The 20,483-nt window shown below is 43.6% G+C and overlaps 1 protein-coding gene across 2 annotated transcripts in view; it reads right to left on the reverse strand.

The window, feature by feature from the left end:
• Positions 1 to 20,483, reverse strand: part of LOC117903898 (mannosyl-oligosaccharide alpha-1,2-mannosidase IA) — a 72,629-nt gene that overhangs the window by 32,431 nt on the left and 19,715 nt on the right. Inside the window, exon 1 of one of the 2 annotated variants that reach the window (XM_034816401.1) lies at positions 8,512 to 9,684. The exons of the other annotated variant lie outside the window; for it this stretch is intronic. Within the exon in view, the coding sequence (XP_034672292.1) occupies positions 8,512 to 9,354 (843 nt within the window). The 5' untranslated portion in view covers positions 9,355 to 9,684. Of the gene's footprint in view, positions 1 to 8,511; positions 9,685 to 20,483 lie in introns of those variants that run through there. 2 annotated transcript variants of the gene reach the window in all.

Here is a 20,483-nt window from a genome sequence, read left to right on the forward strand (position 1 = left end):
GCAGCAGCAGCAGCAGCAGCAGCAGCAGCAGCAGACATTTTACAAGTCTATCTTTCGGGTTATAACCCACTCTATACGAGCATGTGTACATGTCTAGGATCTTTATTTCACTCATCACATATTTATGATTCATTTCATTTCGTCTTTCTTTTTACGACAATGAAGAGTTTTCTCTAGTTTCTGGACCCAGCTGCTGCTGGTCATTGCCGCCGCCTTCTCCTGCCCTCCGTCTATTTCCTATGCCGGAAAACCATTTCCCTTTGGCATTCAGTGCAAAAACTCAGCTGCGTCCGCCAGACCGATTTTAAGAACTTCACTCAAGCCCAAATCGTAGCCAAAAAAAAAAATAAAACACACAAAAATGTGGGCATTGGGCGGGGGTAGCACTCGCTCGTTTTAGAGTGGGGCGGGAAATGTTGCTACAGATTGGTGTGTAAGCTCTACTGCTTTACGAGCAGTTGGATTTGATTTTGATGTATTTATTCCCACAATACAATCCCACAATCTCTCTTTGGCGAGTTCAAGGATCCCTTCTAAAGTTTGAGAGATTTTTATGGCAATGCATGGGGATATATTTATTTGAAGAAGTATTCCAATGAAAGATTTCATTCAAACATTTTCCTTTGGGATCTTAGCATTTTATTTTATGCCCTTTTTTAACTGATATTCCTTTGTTCTGTCTCCAAAGGTGATAGATGTGATAGAAACTATTAAAAGAATTTCCGAATCTGGTTTTTACTGACTTCGATGTGCTGCTTCCCGATATTCCATTTGATAATGGAACTCCATCGTTCATTCCGTTACTAAATTCCCCATTTATGATCTTCTTGTTATTCGTTCCAATAGCACTTCCACTGTTCCGCCGTTGAGTGTTGTTGACCATTTTCCATGCTTCCCATTCCCATGTCAACTTTCATCCATGTTTCCTCTTTCCTGTTCCCTTTCCACCATTTCCCCAAGGACTTTTCTTCCTATCGATGGCAATTTCCTATTTCTGTCCTGTTCTTTTCTTTATTTCGCTATCAAACTCGTGAATAAAGTGGTAGCCCCGAAGGAGAAACTGCACAAAAAAAAGAGAGCAACCAAAAAAAGTCCTGGGGAGTCTGAGAGGGGCAATAAATAAAGGACGCCTTCCTTCCGGAGGCAGGAGGAGGTGGCAGTAGCAGCTGGATGAAGAAGTATGCAATGTTCGGCCAAGTTAAGGACTTCTCCTTCTGGACAACAGAGAGGGAGAGACGCTCACCCGCAGCAAGCAATTAGAAAAAGTCGTAAAACAAACGATTGCCAAAATGGTTTCTCCATTTCCCCTCCCGCCTTCCAACCGCTTCCATTCCTGCTGCAGGATATTGAGTCCTGCAAATAGAAAATCCCCCTCCATGATCTACGGCCAAATGTTGCTTCGAGGATTACGCGATTCTCAATTGTCGATGGCAGGGAATGTTGCATCGCTTAATGATTGAAATTCGTTTCCGCAGAAATCTTCAGCTCCGCGACTGAAGGATAAATAGCAAGAGGTGTGCTAAATAATTGAATAAGGACAATTGATTGATAGCCAAAAGCTTTTTATGCCATCGCATAGTTAACGAAGCGTAACAGGTACTAAAATTCCCCTCCCCATGCCTCATTGCTCATACTCCGGATACCAAGCTGAAGTGCAGACAACAACAGAATTAACTCACACGTACACGACATCCTTGAGCATCCAGGAGCAGGTCCTTGGGCCATGCAGTGCAAGACACAATCAGCTTAGCAGGTGGAAGAAAATATAGAGACAGGCAATGGGAAAGACAGGGCACAGGACAGGACCAGGAGTGCCACCAAGCAAACCAAATATCAACAAAAAAATAAGAATAGAAAAAAAACAGTCAACGCGCCAAGGACTCGAGTGGGCTCAAGGATAAAATCAGCTAGTCCCGAGAAAGGCAGAGAAAGAGAGAGCTCTGAGCGAAAAAATCAGAATCAGTTCAGACCACGGCATGGGGAGAGCTCTAGGAAAAGCAGCTCAATGTAAGCCAACTGTGGGGAAATCCAAGCAAACTGCACGATAGAGAAACTCTAGGAAAAGCAGCTCAACGAAAGGAAATCTGTGAATGAAACCCATCTACAAGTGAACACTAGAATGCACTAAGCTCAAACCCATTCACTCAGTGGGGTATTTTTGGGCAATTTTCAACAATCAGAAAAACATTTGATTGCATTTTGGGAGCAAGCAAGAAAATTGAAGGAAAAAACGTGGAGGGCTGACTCTTCCAGTGTGGCTTAGCAGTTGAGTCTAATTTGAAAACACTTATGGCTGGATAATAATCGTTTAAAATATAAATACTTGAGTATTCTTCGTTTTCAACTTGGAATTTACTTCACTGTTTCCCGTCATCACATCAGAATCTACCTCACAAAAAGAAACTCAATCTCAATCACAGTTTCAATTTCACTCTCATAGCAAATCCTTTTGCAGTCCAGCAGCCTTTTGGCTCCAGGAAGCAGCAGGATGGCAGAATGGCAGGATGACTGCAGACAGGCTTGGATGTCCAAGCCGCAGGGGAGTACAGCATCAAGCACTACATCAGTTTCCGTCGTCAGTTTCACTCGTGTTTTTCTCTCGCTTTGGGTTTTTTTTCCTGTCTCTGGGATCTCTTGTCTGTCTGGGCAGGGCTTCCATCTCTATCCTCTATTCTCTATCCTCTGTCTAGCATTCTGGTTTATTTCTCTACGTTCGCCGTGTATGTTGTCATCGCTTCAGCTGTGGTTGCCTGTCCATGTGCTGCTGCTGCCTGTAGTCTACCGTGTTGATTCTATTTTGCTCTTGCCACTCCCACTACCACACCATTCTTTATTCCACTCTGCTCTAACCTCTTTTGGCCTGTTCTGTTTTGTACACGCTTCATGTCATGCGGAAATTGAATAGTTTCCGGTATTGAACAATGATTACTTACACTCCCTCCACAGCCCCAAATAAAACCCAACCCAAAAGCTTTCCCCTGGAATTCAATTCCAAGGAAAAGCAGAGGAAAAACTGTGGCATACCCTAATCATGGGTAAAGCCAGTGGCTTAATCCACAGCATACTTAATACATATTTCATGAGCCATTCTCGCTGATTCGTCGGTTCCTTAGGAATTTTTGTATTGTATTTTTTCCCCATGTAAAACCAAAAAGATTTCCTTTTGAAAAGATCACCCGTTGCGTGTGTTCTTTGACTGAATTTTGCCTTTCACTTATGCGTAATTTTAACAGACTTTATGTGTAGGAATATGCGCCTTAGTTCGCACTTCTTATATATGTTTTGTGGTTTCGAAAGAATATCTTAATTTCGCTTTGCTTCCATTTCTTTTAGGATGCTTTTCTGCCCGATTTACTTGGGAAATATGCGTAAAAAGTTATGCCGAGGACATTTGCCTATGGGCCAAACGCAGCAAATGGACGTGGACGGGAATATGCGGGCTGGACATGATAATTGAAAGCATTGGGGCGTGTTACCATTCCAGCCATTCGGTCCAAGGCAGACATGGACACGGGCAACAAAACTTTGGCCAAGAAATAGCAGATCTCCCCCCTTGGCACCTTCTGTTTGATTCTGTTGGCAGCACTTCATCGTCCACCATCCCATACCATCCATCCATCTGTCCACTCGTACCTCCTATCCTTAGAGAAAGTTTGTCTGTGCTGTCCAATGATATTGCACTAAACACGAGTCCTCCGCTGGCCAAGGACCAGGAACACGACCATTACTTGTAGTATCTTTGGATGGCACATCCATTCAAGTTGCAACTCACCTGAAAGTAAACGAAAGAAGCAGACAAATAGCATGAGCAACGGTAGGGGAGCAGGCATGAGCGTGTTTTTCATATAAAGAGGCTGCTTTGCATTGCAATTTTGTTGGTTATAAATTATACTACAACTGCTACGCCTGGCATGACGGATGCCAAACGGGAAATGGGAACAGCACCGAAGCACCGAACACAAAAGATGCTCGGAACGGGGAACAGGAACATACAGAGAGAGGAGAGAGTAGCGGAATAGGAAGAGCAGAGAGAAAAAGGGAGAGACGGAGAGAGCGAGAAAGGTGAAATCGTTTACCGTTGCAAAGTACAGCCGCCATCATTCAAAAGGGAAAAAGGAAATGAACAAATGAACGGTAATTGACAGTGGAAAAATGTGACAAATGAATCAATCAACACAAACTAGTTCCGCTGCCAAACAAATTACAATCACGAAGGCAAAAATTTCATTATTTATCTACATAAAACATAGCAACAAATTATTCAATTTCCTGTGCTTAACGGATTTATTGATTACAGTTTCCCATCAGTGGATGTAAGAATTAGCTACTACGATTACAAGAAACAAAACGCATCACAAGTATCTCAATTAATTATGGAAAAGATACCTAAATTGAAGCTCACTTCTGTAGAAGTTCGATTTTTTGTTGGCTAAATGAACTATTGCTCTAAATTTATAGGTACAGTCTCCGGTAATCGATTCATGCAAACTCCCCAACATCCACTCTCATCCCTAATCATTTCGCCATCAAAACTCTCCCTTTTCCCCGGTCACTTTACCGCTCTTTTCCACTGTTTCCTTTTCGCTTGAGCACTATTCCCTTCTCAAGTATGTGAGGCGCCTGCGGCACTTTGAAAGCTAAAAAGTGCTCCACTTTTGTTTAACCAAAAAGTTAGGCAATTTGTTTTTAAGAAAAACTTTTACACCAAACGAACAGAGCGAGAATGCGGCCAGGAGTTGATGCCTGAAATTAGGTCCCTGATGTTTTTGACTGCAAAATAGACTTGAAACTCCTCAACATTTGCTGGTCCCAAAGCATCCGAGTACCTTGCAGATCGTTTGTAACTTTCGGCAGCCACATGCAAATCCGATCTGAGACATTCCTAGTGGCATTTAGCGTAAGCTCGAAAACCCAAGTCAACTAAACAAGACATTTTACTGGTTTTATCATTATTGCTAGTGAAATTACAAATATTAAATATTTCTTTCACCTATTATTTAGTTAACTTTTACACATCTGTAAGGTCTTTTCAATTTTGGCACAATTAATAAATGTTGTTCGAAATATTGTTGACTGAAAGAATGTCAAATATGGTTCTTTAAAACTGATACTGGCTTCTGGATTTCTTTTTACTTGCGGGAAGAGCGTCTGGAATTTCCTGCAGGGGTCTTCCCCTTCAAGGAGCGACACTTAGATTCTCCTCTAGTAGCCTTTGCCTTGCGGGAGGGGCGCTTCGAGGAGCGCTTGCGGTTTCCAGCTGTGGCCTTGCGCTTTAAGACTCCTCCAGTGGCCTTTCCAGCGGTCTTTCCCTTGCGGGAGAGACGCTTGGGGCCTCCTGCAGTGGTCTTCTTCTTCGAGCAGAGGCGCTTGAGGGGCTTGCGAGATTTACCGGTAGATTTGTCTGCGGTCTCTGCAGGACAAATCGGCATTTAAGCTTTTTCAAGTGCTTTCTCCAGGGGCAGGTAATTTTGATGGGGTGACGGAAAAAGAGTGAATTTAAATCAGCAAAACGGAAGTGCACGAAATTAGCGTTTTTAAATAAATGAGAGAGCTCATACAAAATTCAACGACTTAATTTGTTTGTGTGGCCTCTCACACTCACAATCTCGGCCTCTCACTCACTCATTTATATTTTTCTCTGTCTATGAACAACAAAAAACGGTAGACAGCGGGGCATGCATACATTTAAAACCAAGTAATTAATTTCACACGGAATAAGTTTGCAAAGTTAATTGGCTTAGCGCTGGCTTTTGACTCGGAAAAATAAAGCAACAAAAGGCCTAAGCCTAAAAGCGACTAACGACCATGGGGACACCCACTTAAAGCGCCGGTCAGGGCATTCACAGACGAATTGACATTTGCCACAAGGGAGTTGTTTTTTTTTTTTGAATTCTTTAGAGGTTTATAAAAAAAGAACGAAACAGCTTATCGATACATTTTTGGGTAATAAAAACTCACTTGATGGGTCTTCCAAACGAAGTGGATTTATATAGAAAGTATCAGAGTAGAGAAAAGAAGAAAATCTACATAAAATGGGGCCGCCATTTCTTGAACATGAAGAACAGCATTTTCTGCAACAGCAACCCAGGAATGAATATTTTTAATCATAATTATAATTTAGCTTATAAAAATTGCAATTATTTGTGTAAACTGTATTTGAGTGACACATGTGTCATCATAAATATGATATACCCCTTAACACTGGGTATCAAAAGTGTAATGCGACAGCGGCATCGCTTGGAGGCTGTGTGGCAGTGCCAGCGGAGGCTTGTCCATCCATTTCCATGGGAACATGTGAGGTCTACGAGTACGGGTGCGGGTATTAGCCATTCAACATTCACCGCTCCACCGCTCCACCGCTTCAGCAGCAGCACTAACAGCAACAGATTTTTTTTTCTATGTGGTTATTTCATCCCTGAACTTTGCCATGTGTACGGTGGCGGTGGCGTTTGCTTTGGCGGCACCCGCTTTACCTCCAGCTAATCGCATTACAGGGTGTTGTGTGTTTGTGTGTACAGGGGGGCGGCGGACTTGTGTGAGACGGTGCAAAGGTGGAAGAGGCTACTCCTCTCCGCTCCCATCATAGGGGTGTGTGCCGCCCGACCATCGATGTGAGATTTGATTATTGTTTGCCCCCCGCAATATGGGATTTAATTCTCGCGCGCTATTTGCATTTGTTGCTTTATTTGTTTATGAATTCTCTCTCCCAAAAGCTATTAAAACTATGTTTTTAATTGTAATCTGTAATCTATAATCTGTTTGTCGTAATGCCTGAGGGCTCCAAAAATTGTTCGGATTATATTGTCTCTGTAATTGACTGGCGTGCGGGGCGCCGTGGCCGTGGTTGGGTGTCGTGTGATGGGCTTTTGAGTAAATAATTTTAATTAAATGTTGGGGGGTGCAAAAAGTTTTCCCTCAAAATGGTGGATAAATAGCATGGATTTCTGTGGCTTCACTCTGCAAGATTTAATATGTACGAAAGCTGTTTTTAAAGGATACTTTCAACCACGAAACTTATTCTGGAATTGATCTGTCGATCATCTGTCGATGCCACAAAAAGTTGTCTGATAAATTCCTCTAAATATTATATTCCAAAGCCAAACCTTACTTTTTTTAACGATTATTTTTCCCCATTTTTCTTTCTAACAATTTTCTATTTAATAGTTATACATTATAGTTTTATTTATATTTTTTTTACGACCCGGGTTCATTGAATTCACTTCCCCCCCATTAACATAGAATAAATCTCGAAGGTTACATTGCCATTTAATTTCTAGAGAGAGATAAAAACCGGCTCAAGAGATATTACAAAATCGGTTTTTGCTAGTTTAAACCCGTTTTAGCTGCCACATCAGTTGTCAGCCTTATGCAAAAATACGGATTGGGCTGAGCTGGCGGGGTGGGTGGGTACGCAACGAAACGTGACAAATTTAATTGGACCCCTTGCCCGGTGCACCGGTATGCTACATGACGAGGCAACTACCGAAATGTCCGTGCAACTGTGTTCCCTCCGCAGGCCACCGCATGTTAGAAGGCGTTCCTCTCCGGGTTTCTTCGTTCTCTTCTTTTAATGCAAATGTGATGCTCCCCCAGTCCTTATTTACCCCGAATCGAATTGCAAATGCCGAAAATGTTGGCAAACAATTAACTTGGGGGTTAGTCGCAGTCTATAATACTCTACCCTGGCATTGGATAAGTTTTATTAGAAATTATTAGCTGTGGCAGAACTTTTTGAAATATCATGGCTGGAGGATAGAAAATGTTGATATATTGGATATACTCATACTATCAAAGATCTTTGCCGAATTTTTGAAATGTTCTCTAAAACCATAGAAATATTTTTCAGCTAAATCGATAGATAAATAGATAGATAGCTAAATAGAAAATACAACACAAATGCCAAAAAAAGTTCCGATATCCTTTTGATCTGTAGCAAACAATTATTTCATTATATCGCAGAAAGGGTATCAATTGTGTGGGTGCATATGGAATTAAGTATGCAGTGAGAGGAAGAGGCAGAGAGGCAAGGGCATTGGTGAACGACGACAACAGTTCGTGTTTGTCGCTCATCGTGACAATGCAGCGAATGATTAGCGGGAGACAACAATAATAAAAAGCTAGAAAAAAACGTGATGCAGGCAAAACAAAACAAAACAAAACAAATTTGTAAATTGAATTTTTAGAAATAGAACGAATATTCTGTAAGTGTTTTGTTGTTGTTGTAATTGGTAATTGGAAACATTAAAAACGAGTAAATGATGGACGTGGAATAAACTGCAAATAAATATATTTCGTAGAATAAGGTAAATGTGTTTATTTATTGTTGTTATTTTTAATGTTTAAACTTACATTTTCTTGAACACTTTGTGGGCTAAGAATAGTGGAGAAGTAGGTAGGTAGGCAATACATATGAGTGCTGATGAAATGGTTTCAATAATCTATGGAAAATTACTCTTGGGAAATTCCAATTTGTGCTTGCAATTGAATAGATTTGTTTCTCTCAGTGTATACCTGCTTGACATGGGCACGCCGCTCGAACTGTATGCCCCCTGGATTGTGATCCCGGATATCCATGACGACGCTGTTGCCTCTTCCCAAATCGCTTCCAGTGTTATTTCCATTTATGTCTCCTCCAGTGCTCCTCCTGTCATTGCTGTTGTGTTCTGTGCTTTTCCCAGTGCCGTTGGTAGGAGCATTGCTGTTGCTTCCAGGACTGTTCCCCGAGCTTCTTTTGTTTGTATTTCCATTTCCATTGACATTGCCATTGCCATTGCTGCTCTTTTCAGTTGTTGGCGCTGATGCCACCAGTGGCAATGCTGCCGGCAATGATATGGAATCAACATTGCCCTCCATCAATGCCTCGGCTGCTTCCAGCATATGTGGCATGCCCAGTGGCCTGTTTCCACTACCAGCGGTGGTGCCACTGCCACTCCCACTCCCACTTGCTGATTTGCCACTCCCCTTGCTGCCACTGGCACTCTCATTGGCGCTCCTTAGTCCAATTTCAATCACAATTTTATTGGGCTGCTGCTGTGGCAGCTGCTGATGTTGCAACGGTCGCTGTAGATTCTTTGGATGCGTCGATGCCGATATGTAGTTGAGATCGCTTTGCGATAGATGATGTTGCTGCAGCGTCGAGTACTGCTGCTCGACCAGTGCCGCACGTGTCTGGGCCGCCTGGTGGCCACCATTGGCTGCCGCCGAGTCGCTGGCCACCTTCTCGCGTAGCTTTACGATATTCGAAATGTTGATGCTGTTCGTTAGGGTGATGCCCGTAATGCAGACCAAAATGATGGTCAGCACAACGCCGCAGATGGCAAGGGTGGGCATGCGGAAGAATTTTCCACTGCACATGATGAGCAGGGTGGGCGGGGTCGGAGTGGGGAGAAGGGGTGTGCTGCTTTCCAATCAAGCAATCATTTGGACAAAACCCTTTTATCTGGTTTGTTCTAACTCTTTTTTGTTTATTTTGTTGGCTCACTCTTTCGCTTTTATGTTTTGATTGCTTTTGCTTTGCTTTTGTGGCTGAGTTTCAAACGAGAGTTCAACAAACGGTGCTGGTTTTTGTTTTGTTGCTGTTTTCGTGTTGTTGCACTTTAATTCCCGCTCGCGATCGTCTCGCGACTCGTTCGTTGGCGTCTCCGCTCTCGTCTGCAGCTGGAACACGAATGCAGCTGGAAGGCAGCACTGCCACTGCCACTGCTCTGCCAACTGCAGTTCTTCGCTCGTTCGTTCGTTCGTTTCTTCGCTCTCTCTCTCGTTTTGCTTGCGCTCTCGTTGCAGCTCTCACGCTCTCGCTGTCGTTCTGCTTGTGGTTCTCGTTCTCTCAGCTGCTGGTTCACCTTGAGACGAGACGCTGGCTTCAGTAACGCCGCCGTCGCAGCTGCGCAGCTGCCTCGAACGGATTTGCATGATGTTTTTACCGTTTCAATCGTTGTCGCTGATTTATTTTTGTTAATGTTGTTGTTTATTTGATTTTGTTTGTTTTGGATTTTATTGCATGCCTTACACGGCAAAAAAAAAAGGTTATAATTCTAAAAATACACACACCGCACGAACCCGCAATGCAGATACGTTAACATTTATTATGTGCACAGTTATTGCAGTTTTATTGTTGTTGCTTTTGTTTCATTATGGGGTTGGCCTTTTGGAGACAAAGAGAAAAACAAAGACTGGAAATTGTGCCCTAAAAAATGTGTTCCTTTATCAAACTGATGAGATCGAGCCAATATTGGGTATAATTGTAGATAACGGAATGAGACATCACAAAAAACATTCATAGACACCTAAAGTATCCACTGTACAAATGTGAATAGAGAATTCTGTATGCTATTATAGCATTTTCGAGTTAATTGACATCTGCATTAAGCTTCGCTCTAACCCCCCTACCGCAGCATCGACTGGCGTTCTAATGTCTCCCTCAGAATGTTAATGAAATCAGTTTCAATCTCACTCTCACTTTTCCTTCTACTTTTACTTTTCCTTTCACTCGCACCTGCTTCTGCCGCAACACGGTTGAGCCGCGCTTTGAGTGTCTATAGGAGGCTTTAAGCAGGTTCTAATGCCTAGGCTGTAATACCCTCTTATATAGGCTTTCGGGGACAAAGGGATGCATGACAACGCACCCGTCGCTTGGCATCGTATTTCTATTCCTCATTTATGTATACTCTAACCATAGTTTTATTTCAATGGGAAATACATCATTGTTACTTCAGATCGATTGTAACAATGACCCATAGCCGTGACTGCTGTTTAAATGACCCATAAACGAGCGGACACATTCGCAACGGGCAACGAGCAAATCTTTGAACTGCGAGGCAAACTAAAAAGGATCGAACGAATTTCAAAGGAAAAGGGTATTCCTGCTCCGTCTTAAATAAGTTTACGTTTCTTTTGTTTCTTTTTCGGGTAGGCTTTAGGTATTCATTTCATGGGATCTGCACACGCGTCTTTCACCGGGAGTAGCGGCGGGTGGGATAGCATGGGACACTTGGCGGATTTAATTGAGCCGACACGCACGCACACGAGCGTCACTTGCGTGTCTTTGATGAACTAGGCAAGAAGGAAAGAGAGAAAGAAAGAGAAAGGCGAGCCACACGAGCGGCAGGGAATGGCAAACAAAAAAAATAGCGAATAGAGATTCCATTTAATTGCATATCAACGCCTGTTGCCATGAACAAAATACTCTTGAGCATATTTCGAGCGAGTTTCTTGCTCACATTGTTGGGTGTGTCTTAGACACGATGCTTCTTTCACCGATGCATTTCATTTGGTGTCGTTTAGTTTTGGCATTTGTAGGGAAACGTGTGAGCCCACACGATCCCACGAAATTGTAGAGTCAGGTGCTCAAAGAGCCAAACGAAAAATAGCTTTCAATGATTTTTAGGTCTTTCTGGATGATTCTGCGTTTGTGGATTTACTTTATTTTAGCTAGAAATCCTATCGATTAGGCGCAGTTTAGCTTTAGCTATCCACCCCACCCATATATTGCCCCTGCCCTCTCTCTCCATCCATCACTTTTATTCAATTTCTTGTTGGTTTTGGTTTGCTGTGTGTGTTTTTTCGTTGCTATTTATTTCAATTAATGAAGCTGCTGCTGCGTCTTTTGTCGCTTAATTAATTCCAAACAAAAGGGCTCTCAGCAAATGTTCGGCTAAGTAGAACCTTGAGAAGGGCTGAGAGCAGTGCGTGGTGGGGCGATAAGAGTGAGTGCTTGGGGGGAATTTCTAGATGGGGAGGCATTAACGGATTACATTTTCAATTTAGCATGTTTGAAGGCATTTCAATTAGTCGTCATTTTGTGAGACAAATGGCTTTGCGTGCATGTTCGAAAAAGAAATTCCGATAGACTCAGAGTCCATCAGTGGAGGGCGGAAATCGTAGGCAAGATGGGGGAAAATCTATTACTAGAATTATCTAGAAATTTACTACAATTTTCAATTAAAAACAAAGCCACAAAATATACCATAATTCGTTCAAAGTTCTATTAGAAAAGGTGACAACATTTGATTAGCTGTTGCATTGTTGCAAGTCACAGATAATGCATAAATCACGAATACTTATGTGGCAGCTCAAACGAAAGTCAATTGATGGTAGACAGCACAGGGGGCTGTCCTTGTCTCTGTTCCTTTCCTTCCCCGTATCGTGGAAGCCATAAGCCCTTCAATTCTAGAATTTCAATGCATCTGGGGATGCAACCATATGCATTCCAGTGATAAGTAGTAAATTGCATAATAATAACATCCATCAGGAAAGCAACGAAGGCGCCTCTGAAGGAGAAGACGATGGCAGTGGCTGATGCAGTGGCTCGCTGTGACTAAAGAAATGAATGTGAAGCAATCTGTGCCGTTTCATCTTAATTATTTTCAACAGCTTTTCATGAAATTGCGGCTCAAGGCGGGCGTGCAAACAGCAAAACAGATTGCACTACAACAAGTTGCATGCAGCAAAAGGGATGCAGCAATGTTGCACATTTCATAATCGAGAGAGAGAGAGAGAGAGAGAGAGCAGGACAGCAGAGAGATGGGAAACTTTATTAAATTTACGCAAGTAAATTGCAATTTATTCTCTGCCCTCTACCATCGCCCCCGTCCCCGTCAGTACCCGCTCCCCCCACCATAACTCCCGTTTCCAACCCTCCTCTACTCTGTGCCAAAGGCCGGGTACGCTATTAAATTGGATTACACTCGCAGGCCACAATGCGTATGCGTAATTTCGAAATGGCGATGGCTACCCATTAAGTGCAGCGAAATGCTTCGCCTAAGGACCAAGGCAGGATGCGAGCTTCTGAAGCCTCGACCCATAAATATAATAAATAATAAGCACAAAAATAACGAGCACACACATTCATCCAGTATCCATCACTTAGCCTTTCGGGTAACAAATTCCATATAAATAATTCCATTTTTGTGCATTCCATATGTGCAATTTCCCTGACCTGCTTTAAAGTTTTTCTCTCGAGTTGCCTCGGAATTTGATAACCCAATTACGGAGTAGAACAGCCGCACTTTCCCACCTGATCAGCCTTGAATTGGGCTTAAACACTGTCATTTTTTCCCCTCATTATGGCCGACATATTTTCAGGTAATTTAAGTTCATGTTTCAGACTCTAAATCGGATGGAAGGACAAATCGTAGGCTTTGGGGCCCAAATGGTGATGGTGATGGTGGTAGTGGTCCTGGTCCCTGCCATTTGCAATGGCCAGCAGTGCCGCCTGCGCCTGCAGCTACGTGTTTTCCTGTTTTCCTTCCATTTTCCCACCGAAACATTTCCTCACTTTCCTGCTCCCCGTCGTCCGTTTTTGACTGCTGTGCGGCTGCTGCTACTGCTGCTGTTGCTGCTGCCTGAACGCATTATTTTGTCATTTGCATTTGCCTCTGCATTTCGAAAGCTTCCCTCCGGCCGCCGCACCGCCCCGTTCTATTGCAGCCACTCTTTTCCCTTTTTTTTTTTGCCCCGAAAAATGTTCATTTCGAGGCACGTCGAGGCTTCGGATTTGTACACCCTGCACTGGGAGGGTTTTATGGGGTGTGTTAGGCACAGAGAAGTAAATAAAGTTGGCCATAGAGGACACGCTGATGACTCGACTCGGAGTGCACAAGCGAATGCAGCCAAGGAGAATGCCCGAGAATTTAATGTCTAATCCTGGATGTACTGGGTATCTGCCGTGCGTTTCTTCTGGCTGATTTAGCTTTGTTTCTTATGCCCCAAAGGTTGGGCAGATGTTTCCTTTGGCTGCTGCTGCTATTTCCCTTTTTTTTGGGGTGGGAAGGAAGGAATATTCAAATCCAAAATCCAATTCCCAAGGCTCTTTCAATGCAATGTCCTTGGCCAATAAGAGAGAGAAGTTTTGCTGGGGCGGCTGTCGCTCTTTCCGCAAATCGAGTTAATTTCTTCCCCCGATAAAAACCAAAAAAAAAAACAAAACGAGAGAAATGCAACCAGAAATACAACCAATTTTTGGCCTGACTGTGTGTCTTTATGCGGCATGTGGCATGCATTTAACCCGCGCCTTGACCCGTGCGCCTTTCAGTTGCAAAAATCAACAAAAACAAACTGCGACATCAGACGCGCGTGTCCTTGCGAATGCAGCAGCAGCAGCAGCAGTAGCAGCTCCTGTCAACCTTTCTCTAATTAGTAGAACTGTTTGCCCAGTGCTCAGACCACCCAACAACAACATCATCCATTCCCAGAACTACTGCAGCGATAATTATAAATCTGAGATTGAAGGGTCGCTCTGGGAGAGAGCGGCACAGTAGTTGACGTTCGTTCGCCTTCTAATGATTTATTTACGCCTTTCTCTCACACACAGCCTTCCTTCATTTCGTTTTCGTATTCTTGGATTTAATTCATCCAATGTTGTTTAAGAATTTCTCCTTTTAGTTGCGGACTGATTTCCAAGGTAAGGACATATTTATTACTGCAGCTAATATAAGAGAAAAAAGAAATGAATAAATATTAAGAGAGTGACAGGGACATATTTATCATGAATTGATGACTCTTTGGCCCAATTTCGCTTTATGACAGGATTAATAAATATTGATTCAACGCTGTGGCACTAAGAGCGGGGAAGATAAGGGAATTATCCTGATATACAAAAATATTTCATAATAAAACATTCACTTAATTATGAATTTATTTCGAAATAAAATGAATGTATGGAAAATGCATATATTATTGAGAAAGTCGAGGAAGTAGCTGACAGCAAATAAATGGTCCAATGACTTCTGGCCTAGAGTTATAGACGCCCCAGCTGCCCCGCTGCCTCGCTGCCCCGCTGCCCCTTACTTGACGGATGACAGTTGACGGATGACAGATGATGAATGATGAATGATGAATAGTTGGCTGTATAACGGTTAATAATGGCCTTGAGAAATTTAATCTGTATCGTTATATTCTCTGGAATGTGCAGCACTCGTTCAACTTTCATTGTTTTGTTAGTTTTCAGAGTTAAAACACTGCAAAATATGACGGACATTCGTACATCTATACCCAATCCCTGACTATACTTCCAAATCGAGAACATGTGCGTGTAGCTATCCACAGCGGTGACTGTACTTCCCAGTACCCAGTGCTGAAGTGCTGTAGCCTTCAAAACGATCGCCTGAGGCTGCAGGGGGATCGGGGGATGGGGCTTCATTTGCGTGAACATTGGAACGTTCGAACGTTGGCAGGAGCAGAATGGCACAACATCATGGGGCCAGTAGCAGCATTAGCCAGTGAGGCAGGAGAGAAATGTGCCATGTGGCATGTGGCGTTGACAGGAAGGGTATGGCCAGGGTGCGAAGCGGGACGAATGAGCGAACGCTGTCCAGTCCACTTCGTAGCTACCTTCTGGTACGGTTCGGTACGTAATGGTAGTGTGCCCTCGCCCCCCTGCTGCTCCTTGTATTTATTGTGTGTGTGCGTGCCTCTGAATGTGGTGCGGTTTAAAGCTAAACAAAAGGACAACGCCAACAAGGACATCCAGAAGGCAGAACATACAAACGCAAAAGCCCAAAGCAGCAGCAGCAGCAGCAGCAGCAGCCAGTCGTCTATTGCAGGCACTTTGAATTATTAAAACTGCACCACAAGGATAACAATAACAAGAGAGGAGGAGAGGCAGCTTGGGTGGGGAAGAGAGTGCCTTCTAATCCTACAGCCAACAGCAGTCTCTTCCCCCCTGTAGCTCCCAGTATATTCCACTCTATATCTCAATAAAGCAGTGTCATCCTTTGTATCGCGTTGGTAAAAATAAAAAAAAAATATAAGCATATAAGCAATTTTTGACTAGTTTTTTGGGCGGTGTTGGGGATGGGGCTGTGAGAAATTGGTAACCCAAACCGAAACCGAAACCGAAGCCGGAATCGAAGCAATATTTAATTAGTGCATGCCAATTGTTGACAGGCAGCAGCAGCAGCAGAAGGATACAGAGGAGCCTGTGCTGTCTCTGCTTTTGCGACACGAGCTGGCACACAGCCAGCACATGTTTAGGCCGCTCTTTCTATATAGAGATAGAGAGAGATAACACCCACAATACTCCCACTTTTTGTCATTCAGGTGCTGTTCTGTTCTATCTTGTGCTGCTGCTGCGTGGATGAGGTTTTTGGCATATGCAATGCTTCTGCAGCTAAAGAAATAATTTAGCATACTTTTATGCGTGTTGCAGGGCGGCCTGTCTCTTGTCTCTACATTTCTCATTCAAATGGAGCACATGCCGCGTGAGTTACCACCTCAGCATCTATCCTCACCCTCGCCCCGCCGAAACCACCGCGGCTAGCATAAGTAGGCCCCAACGTCAACAACGTCGATGCTGCAACAAAGTTGGACCGGCAGAACTTACACAAACAAACATCAGACTCAGCAACCAAACATCCGTTCTAATTGAGGAATGGGGAGTAAGCAGATTCTCTGCCAGCCAAAAGAGCAAGGCCAGCAAATTGTAATTTAGTTGGAAACCAAGAAACGAAATATAGAATCAGAATTATTTTGAACCTCAACCACTCCGGGTGTTTTCATCTCCACAAAACCCACTTTCCTGCAACAAATCTCCCAAGGAACCTCAACCGATACACTTGTATCATAACTGGCGCAGTCGGACACTCTCGTTAAAGGACGGAAATCTGGAGGAACTAGGACACTAGAGGACCGAGACAGCGAGAGAGAATCACGCAGGAGATGCAGTGGAAAGTAGTGACAATAATAACCCTGTAAGGAGAGATATCGGGGAAATATGTACGTGTGAGTAGAGTGACGTGAAATGGAGAAGAAATAAAACATAAGAAACCCTCAAAGGGAGAACGAAAAGTGAAACAATACAATGGTGAGCGGTGAAATGGGCAATTATTAGAAGAGAGATAGTATGGTACATTGGCCATGGCAGTGGATTCGAGTTATTCGGACCAAAACGAACAGAATAATGCAAATAAATGGTCAGAGGGGAGTGAGGAGAAAAAGAGTGCAAAAGTGTCGTGGAAAAATTTTGAGCGGTTCGATCGTGCGGTTCGATCGTTGCGGTTCGATCGGCCGCGGTTCGACCGAGTGTGGGTCGAGCGGATGCGGTTCGACAGTGAGTCGAGCAGTTGCCGTCGGCTTGACGTCAGGCCGAGGGGCCGATACGATCATAGAATCGGGTGCATGAGTAATTGTGCCAATGATTCGGTTTGGTTCGACGGAAGCGAGGCCAAACACTCGGTTGGGTCGAGTCGAGCATCGAACGGTCGAAGATGACACACACACAGCATAGAGACAGGGCCGGCACGAAAAAAAAAAAAAAAAAAAAAAAAAAAAAAAAAAAACAATAAAAAACACCGAAAATGGTGAGGGGCAAGACCCCGCGAGGGAGGCGATGTAATTAAAAGAGATGTAATCCAAGTCGCTCACATGCGTAGGGCAAAGTACTGTAACGCACAGTGCGGACGCCTAGTGTAGGGGCGACAAGGACAAAAGTAAAGAGTCGAGTACAAGTTCCAAGTCACTCACATGCGTAGGGCAAAGTACTGTAATACACAGTGCGGACGCCTAGTGTAGGGGTGACAGGGGGATGGAACAAGGAAATGCTACCAGGGAGACACGACTGTCCGCAATTGGTTACAGATACTGTAACGCACAGTACTGTGACTAGCTTCAGCGTGTAGGTAAAGACACAAAGTAAATGAAATAAAAGGTGAAGAGTCAATTGCTAGTTCCAAGTCACTCACATGCGTAGGGCGAAGTACTGTAATGCACAGTGCGGACGCCTAGTGTAGGGGTGACAGGAATATGGAACAAGGAAGCGCTACCAGGGAGACACGACTGTCCGCAATTGGTCGCAGATACTGTAACGCACAGTACGGTGACTAGCTTCAGCGTGTAGGTAGTAGGTAGGTAGGCCACAAAGTAAATAAAAAGACGCACATAAGGCGATCAAAGAACTATAGACGAAGAAGAAACCATTTCACAGCACACCACACTCCATTTCACGGGCACAAGGACACACAAAGGAAACTAAATCTAGTATAAACGCTTAAGGACACACGCACCACGCACACACCTATACATATACCTACTAATACATAAGTACATATAGAGATACACACGTAACATCATACACACAAACACTATAAATACGTAGAATAAGAAAAGAGAATATTCAAAATAGATTATATGTCAAGGGAAAGCAGCAGCCAAAGGGTTATTCCGGTAGACACGGAAGCTTTAGTAGCTAGTGACGAGAATCAAGCACAATTAGAGATGAGTCAACCCAACAACGCAAGTGTGCTCGAAGCGGTTCGAGTCATAGAGCTGGTGGAGATTATACCAAAGTATGAAGGAAGTGTAGAGAAGTTAGATGGGTTTATATCAGCGGTAGAGCAGATATTAGGCCTCATAAAAGGTGAGGAAAGGTCAGCGGTAGGAACTATAGCCCTTAGGGCTATAAGAAGCAAGGTAATAGGAGCGGCAGATAGGGCATTGGAGTTGAATGAGGTAGATTTGAATTGGGACAACATTAAAAAGGCATTGCTGTCTCATTTTAGAGATAAGAGATCCGAGCAGGATTTAATCATGGAACTTACACACATAAAGGAGAAAAAATTGGAGTTAGAGCCACTATATCAAAAGGTGTTGGAGTTAAGAAAGGCACTCGTCAGCTTGGGTAAGGCCAAAGAGCCCAACCCGTTGCTAAGGAGGGAAAAAACCAAATGGTATGAAGACATGACACTAAACGCCTTCCTCTCGGCTATAAAAGGGCCGATAGGGCTAACAATTAGGAATATCCATGTAGACGACATTTCAAAGGCATACGAAATAGCCTGTAGAGAGAGAAATGTCTATACTCTGGATGGGCCGGAACAGGGGGCAAAAAAGTACCTGACAACAGAGAACCAGGCTAAAGAAACTAAAGAACCTTTGGCGCAAGAGCTCGACAGGAAAGAAACTCAGACGCCAGGGTGCACCGGGAAACGCCAGGCTGGCCACAGTACCAATGGGGAGTCAACGATCAATCATCGTTCGGTATGCCGTTCCCAATGAATAATGGAAGTGGTTGGCCAGGTTTTGGGTTCGTCTACCCAATGGGTGGAAACCCCTTCAGGGGAGCTACCTTTATGCAGAACGAACAAGCAGGGTACACTAGGGGCCCAGGTCGGAACCAGCAGTATAGGAACCCTAGATGGGGCTACGACCAACAGAACAATGGAAGGCGTTGGGGACAGAACAATCGCCAAGAGCAATTAGCGATCCAGTCACCACAAGACGCAGGGAGAAGCGGACAGTCAAGGATGTCTAGAATGACAAATAACACAGGGCAGTCATATAACTCCAACAATTCCAGACAGTCGTACGCAGCACAGCAGACACCTAGTACCTCAACTAGAGTTAGCGGACAACCCGCAGTTGGTCAGCTACACAATATTCAGGAAGAGGACGGAAATTTTCTCCAGGCAGCCTCGTACAAAGCACAGGATACCTAGGAGAAAGGAAGAATCAGTCGACCCTGCCTTATATAGTGGTTAGGTTGGCAGCAAACAAAAATATTAAAATGCTTATAGACACAGGATCCACATTTTTCTTTCATAAGACCAGAATTAATACCAGCAGAACACATTAGAAGATTAAAAGAGCCAATAAAGATAAAAAACAATCGTACGATCCCACGAAGTACAGAAAGAGACAGTCCTAGCCATGTTCAGAGAACTAGGAGGGTAGGAGAGATGAGACTGCTCCTCTTTAAGTTTCATCAGTTTTTCGATGGACTGGTAGGAATAGACATATTACAACAAATAGGAGCAGTAATTGATGTAGACAAGCGACAACTGCGTACAGCGGCGGTAGAAACACAGATATGGCTGACGCAATACAGAGCAACGGAGGTATATACGGTAGAAGCGGGCACAAAAAGGGTTATACAGGTGCCGGTACAGTTACAAGATGGGGAATTCATAATTAACAAAACGAAAGTAAAACCTAATATGGAAATATCAGAGGGCCTGTATAAGGCAACAGCAGGATTGAGTCTGGTCGAGATAACCAACTATTCGGAAGAGGACCAGGATCTGTTCCTGGAGGAACCACTAGTAGTTTCAGAACTAAAAGCTGGAGACCATATAGAAGTAAATAACATAGAAAGCAGAAAAGAGAGGGGGAAGAAAGGAATTCCGTTTCATAAGATAAGAACAGATCATTTAAACGAGGAAGAAATCACAGAACTAAAAAGACTATGTAAAAAATACCCATCGGCATTTTATATGGAAGGAGAGGACTTATCGTTCACAAACATTGTCAAACACCAGGTGAGGACAAAGGACGATATCCCGGTGTACTCAAGGCCATATAGATACGCATTCACAGAAAGGCAGGAGGTGAAAAGACAAATAGAAAACTTGCTGGAACAAAAGATCATTAGACACAGTCACTCCCCATGGAGTGCCCCAGTGTGGCTGGTGGCCAAAAAGAATGATGCGTCAGGGCAGAGAAAATGGAGAATGGTAGTCGATTATAGGAAGCTCAATGAAAAACTGATTAAG

The sequence above is a fragment of the Drosophila subobscura genome, chromosome A, assembly GCF_008121235.1.
Source record: "Drosophila subobscura isolate 14011-0131.10 chromosome A, UCBerk_Dsub_1.0, whole genome shotgun sequence".
Taxonomy (NCBI): domain Eukaryota; kingdom Metazoa; phylum Arthropoda; class Insecta; order Diptera; family Drosophilidae; genus Drosophila; species Drosophila subobscura.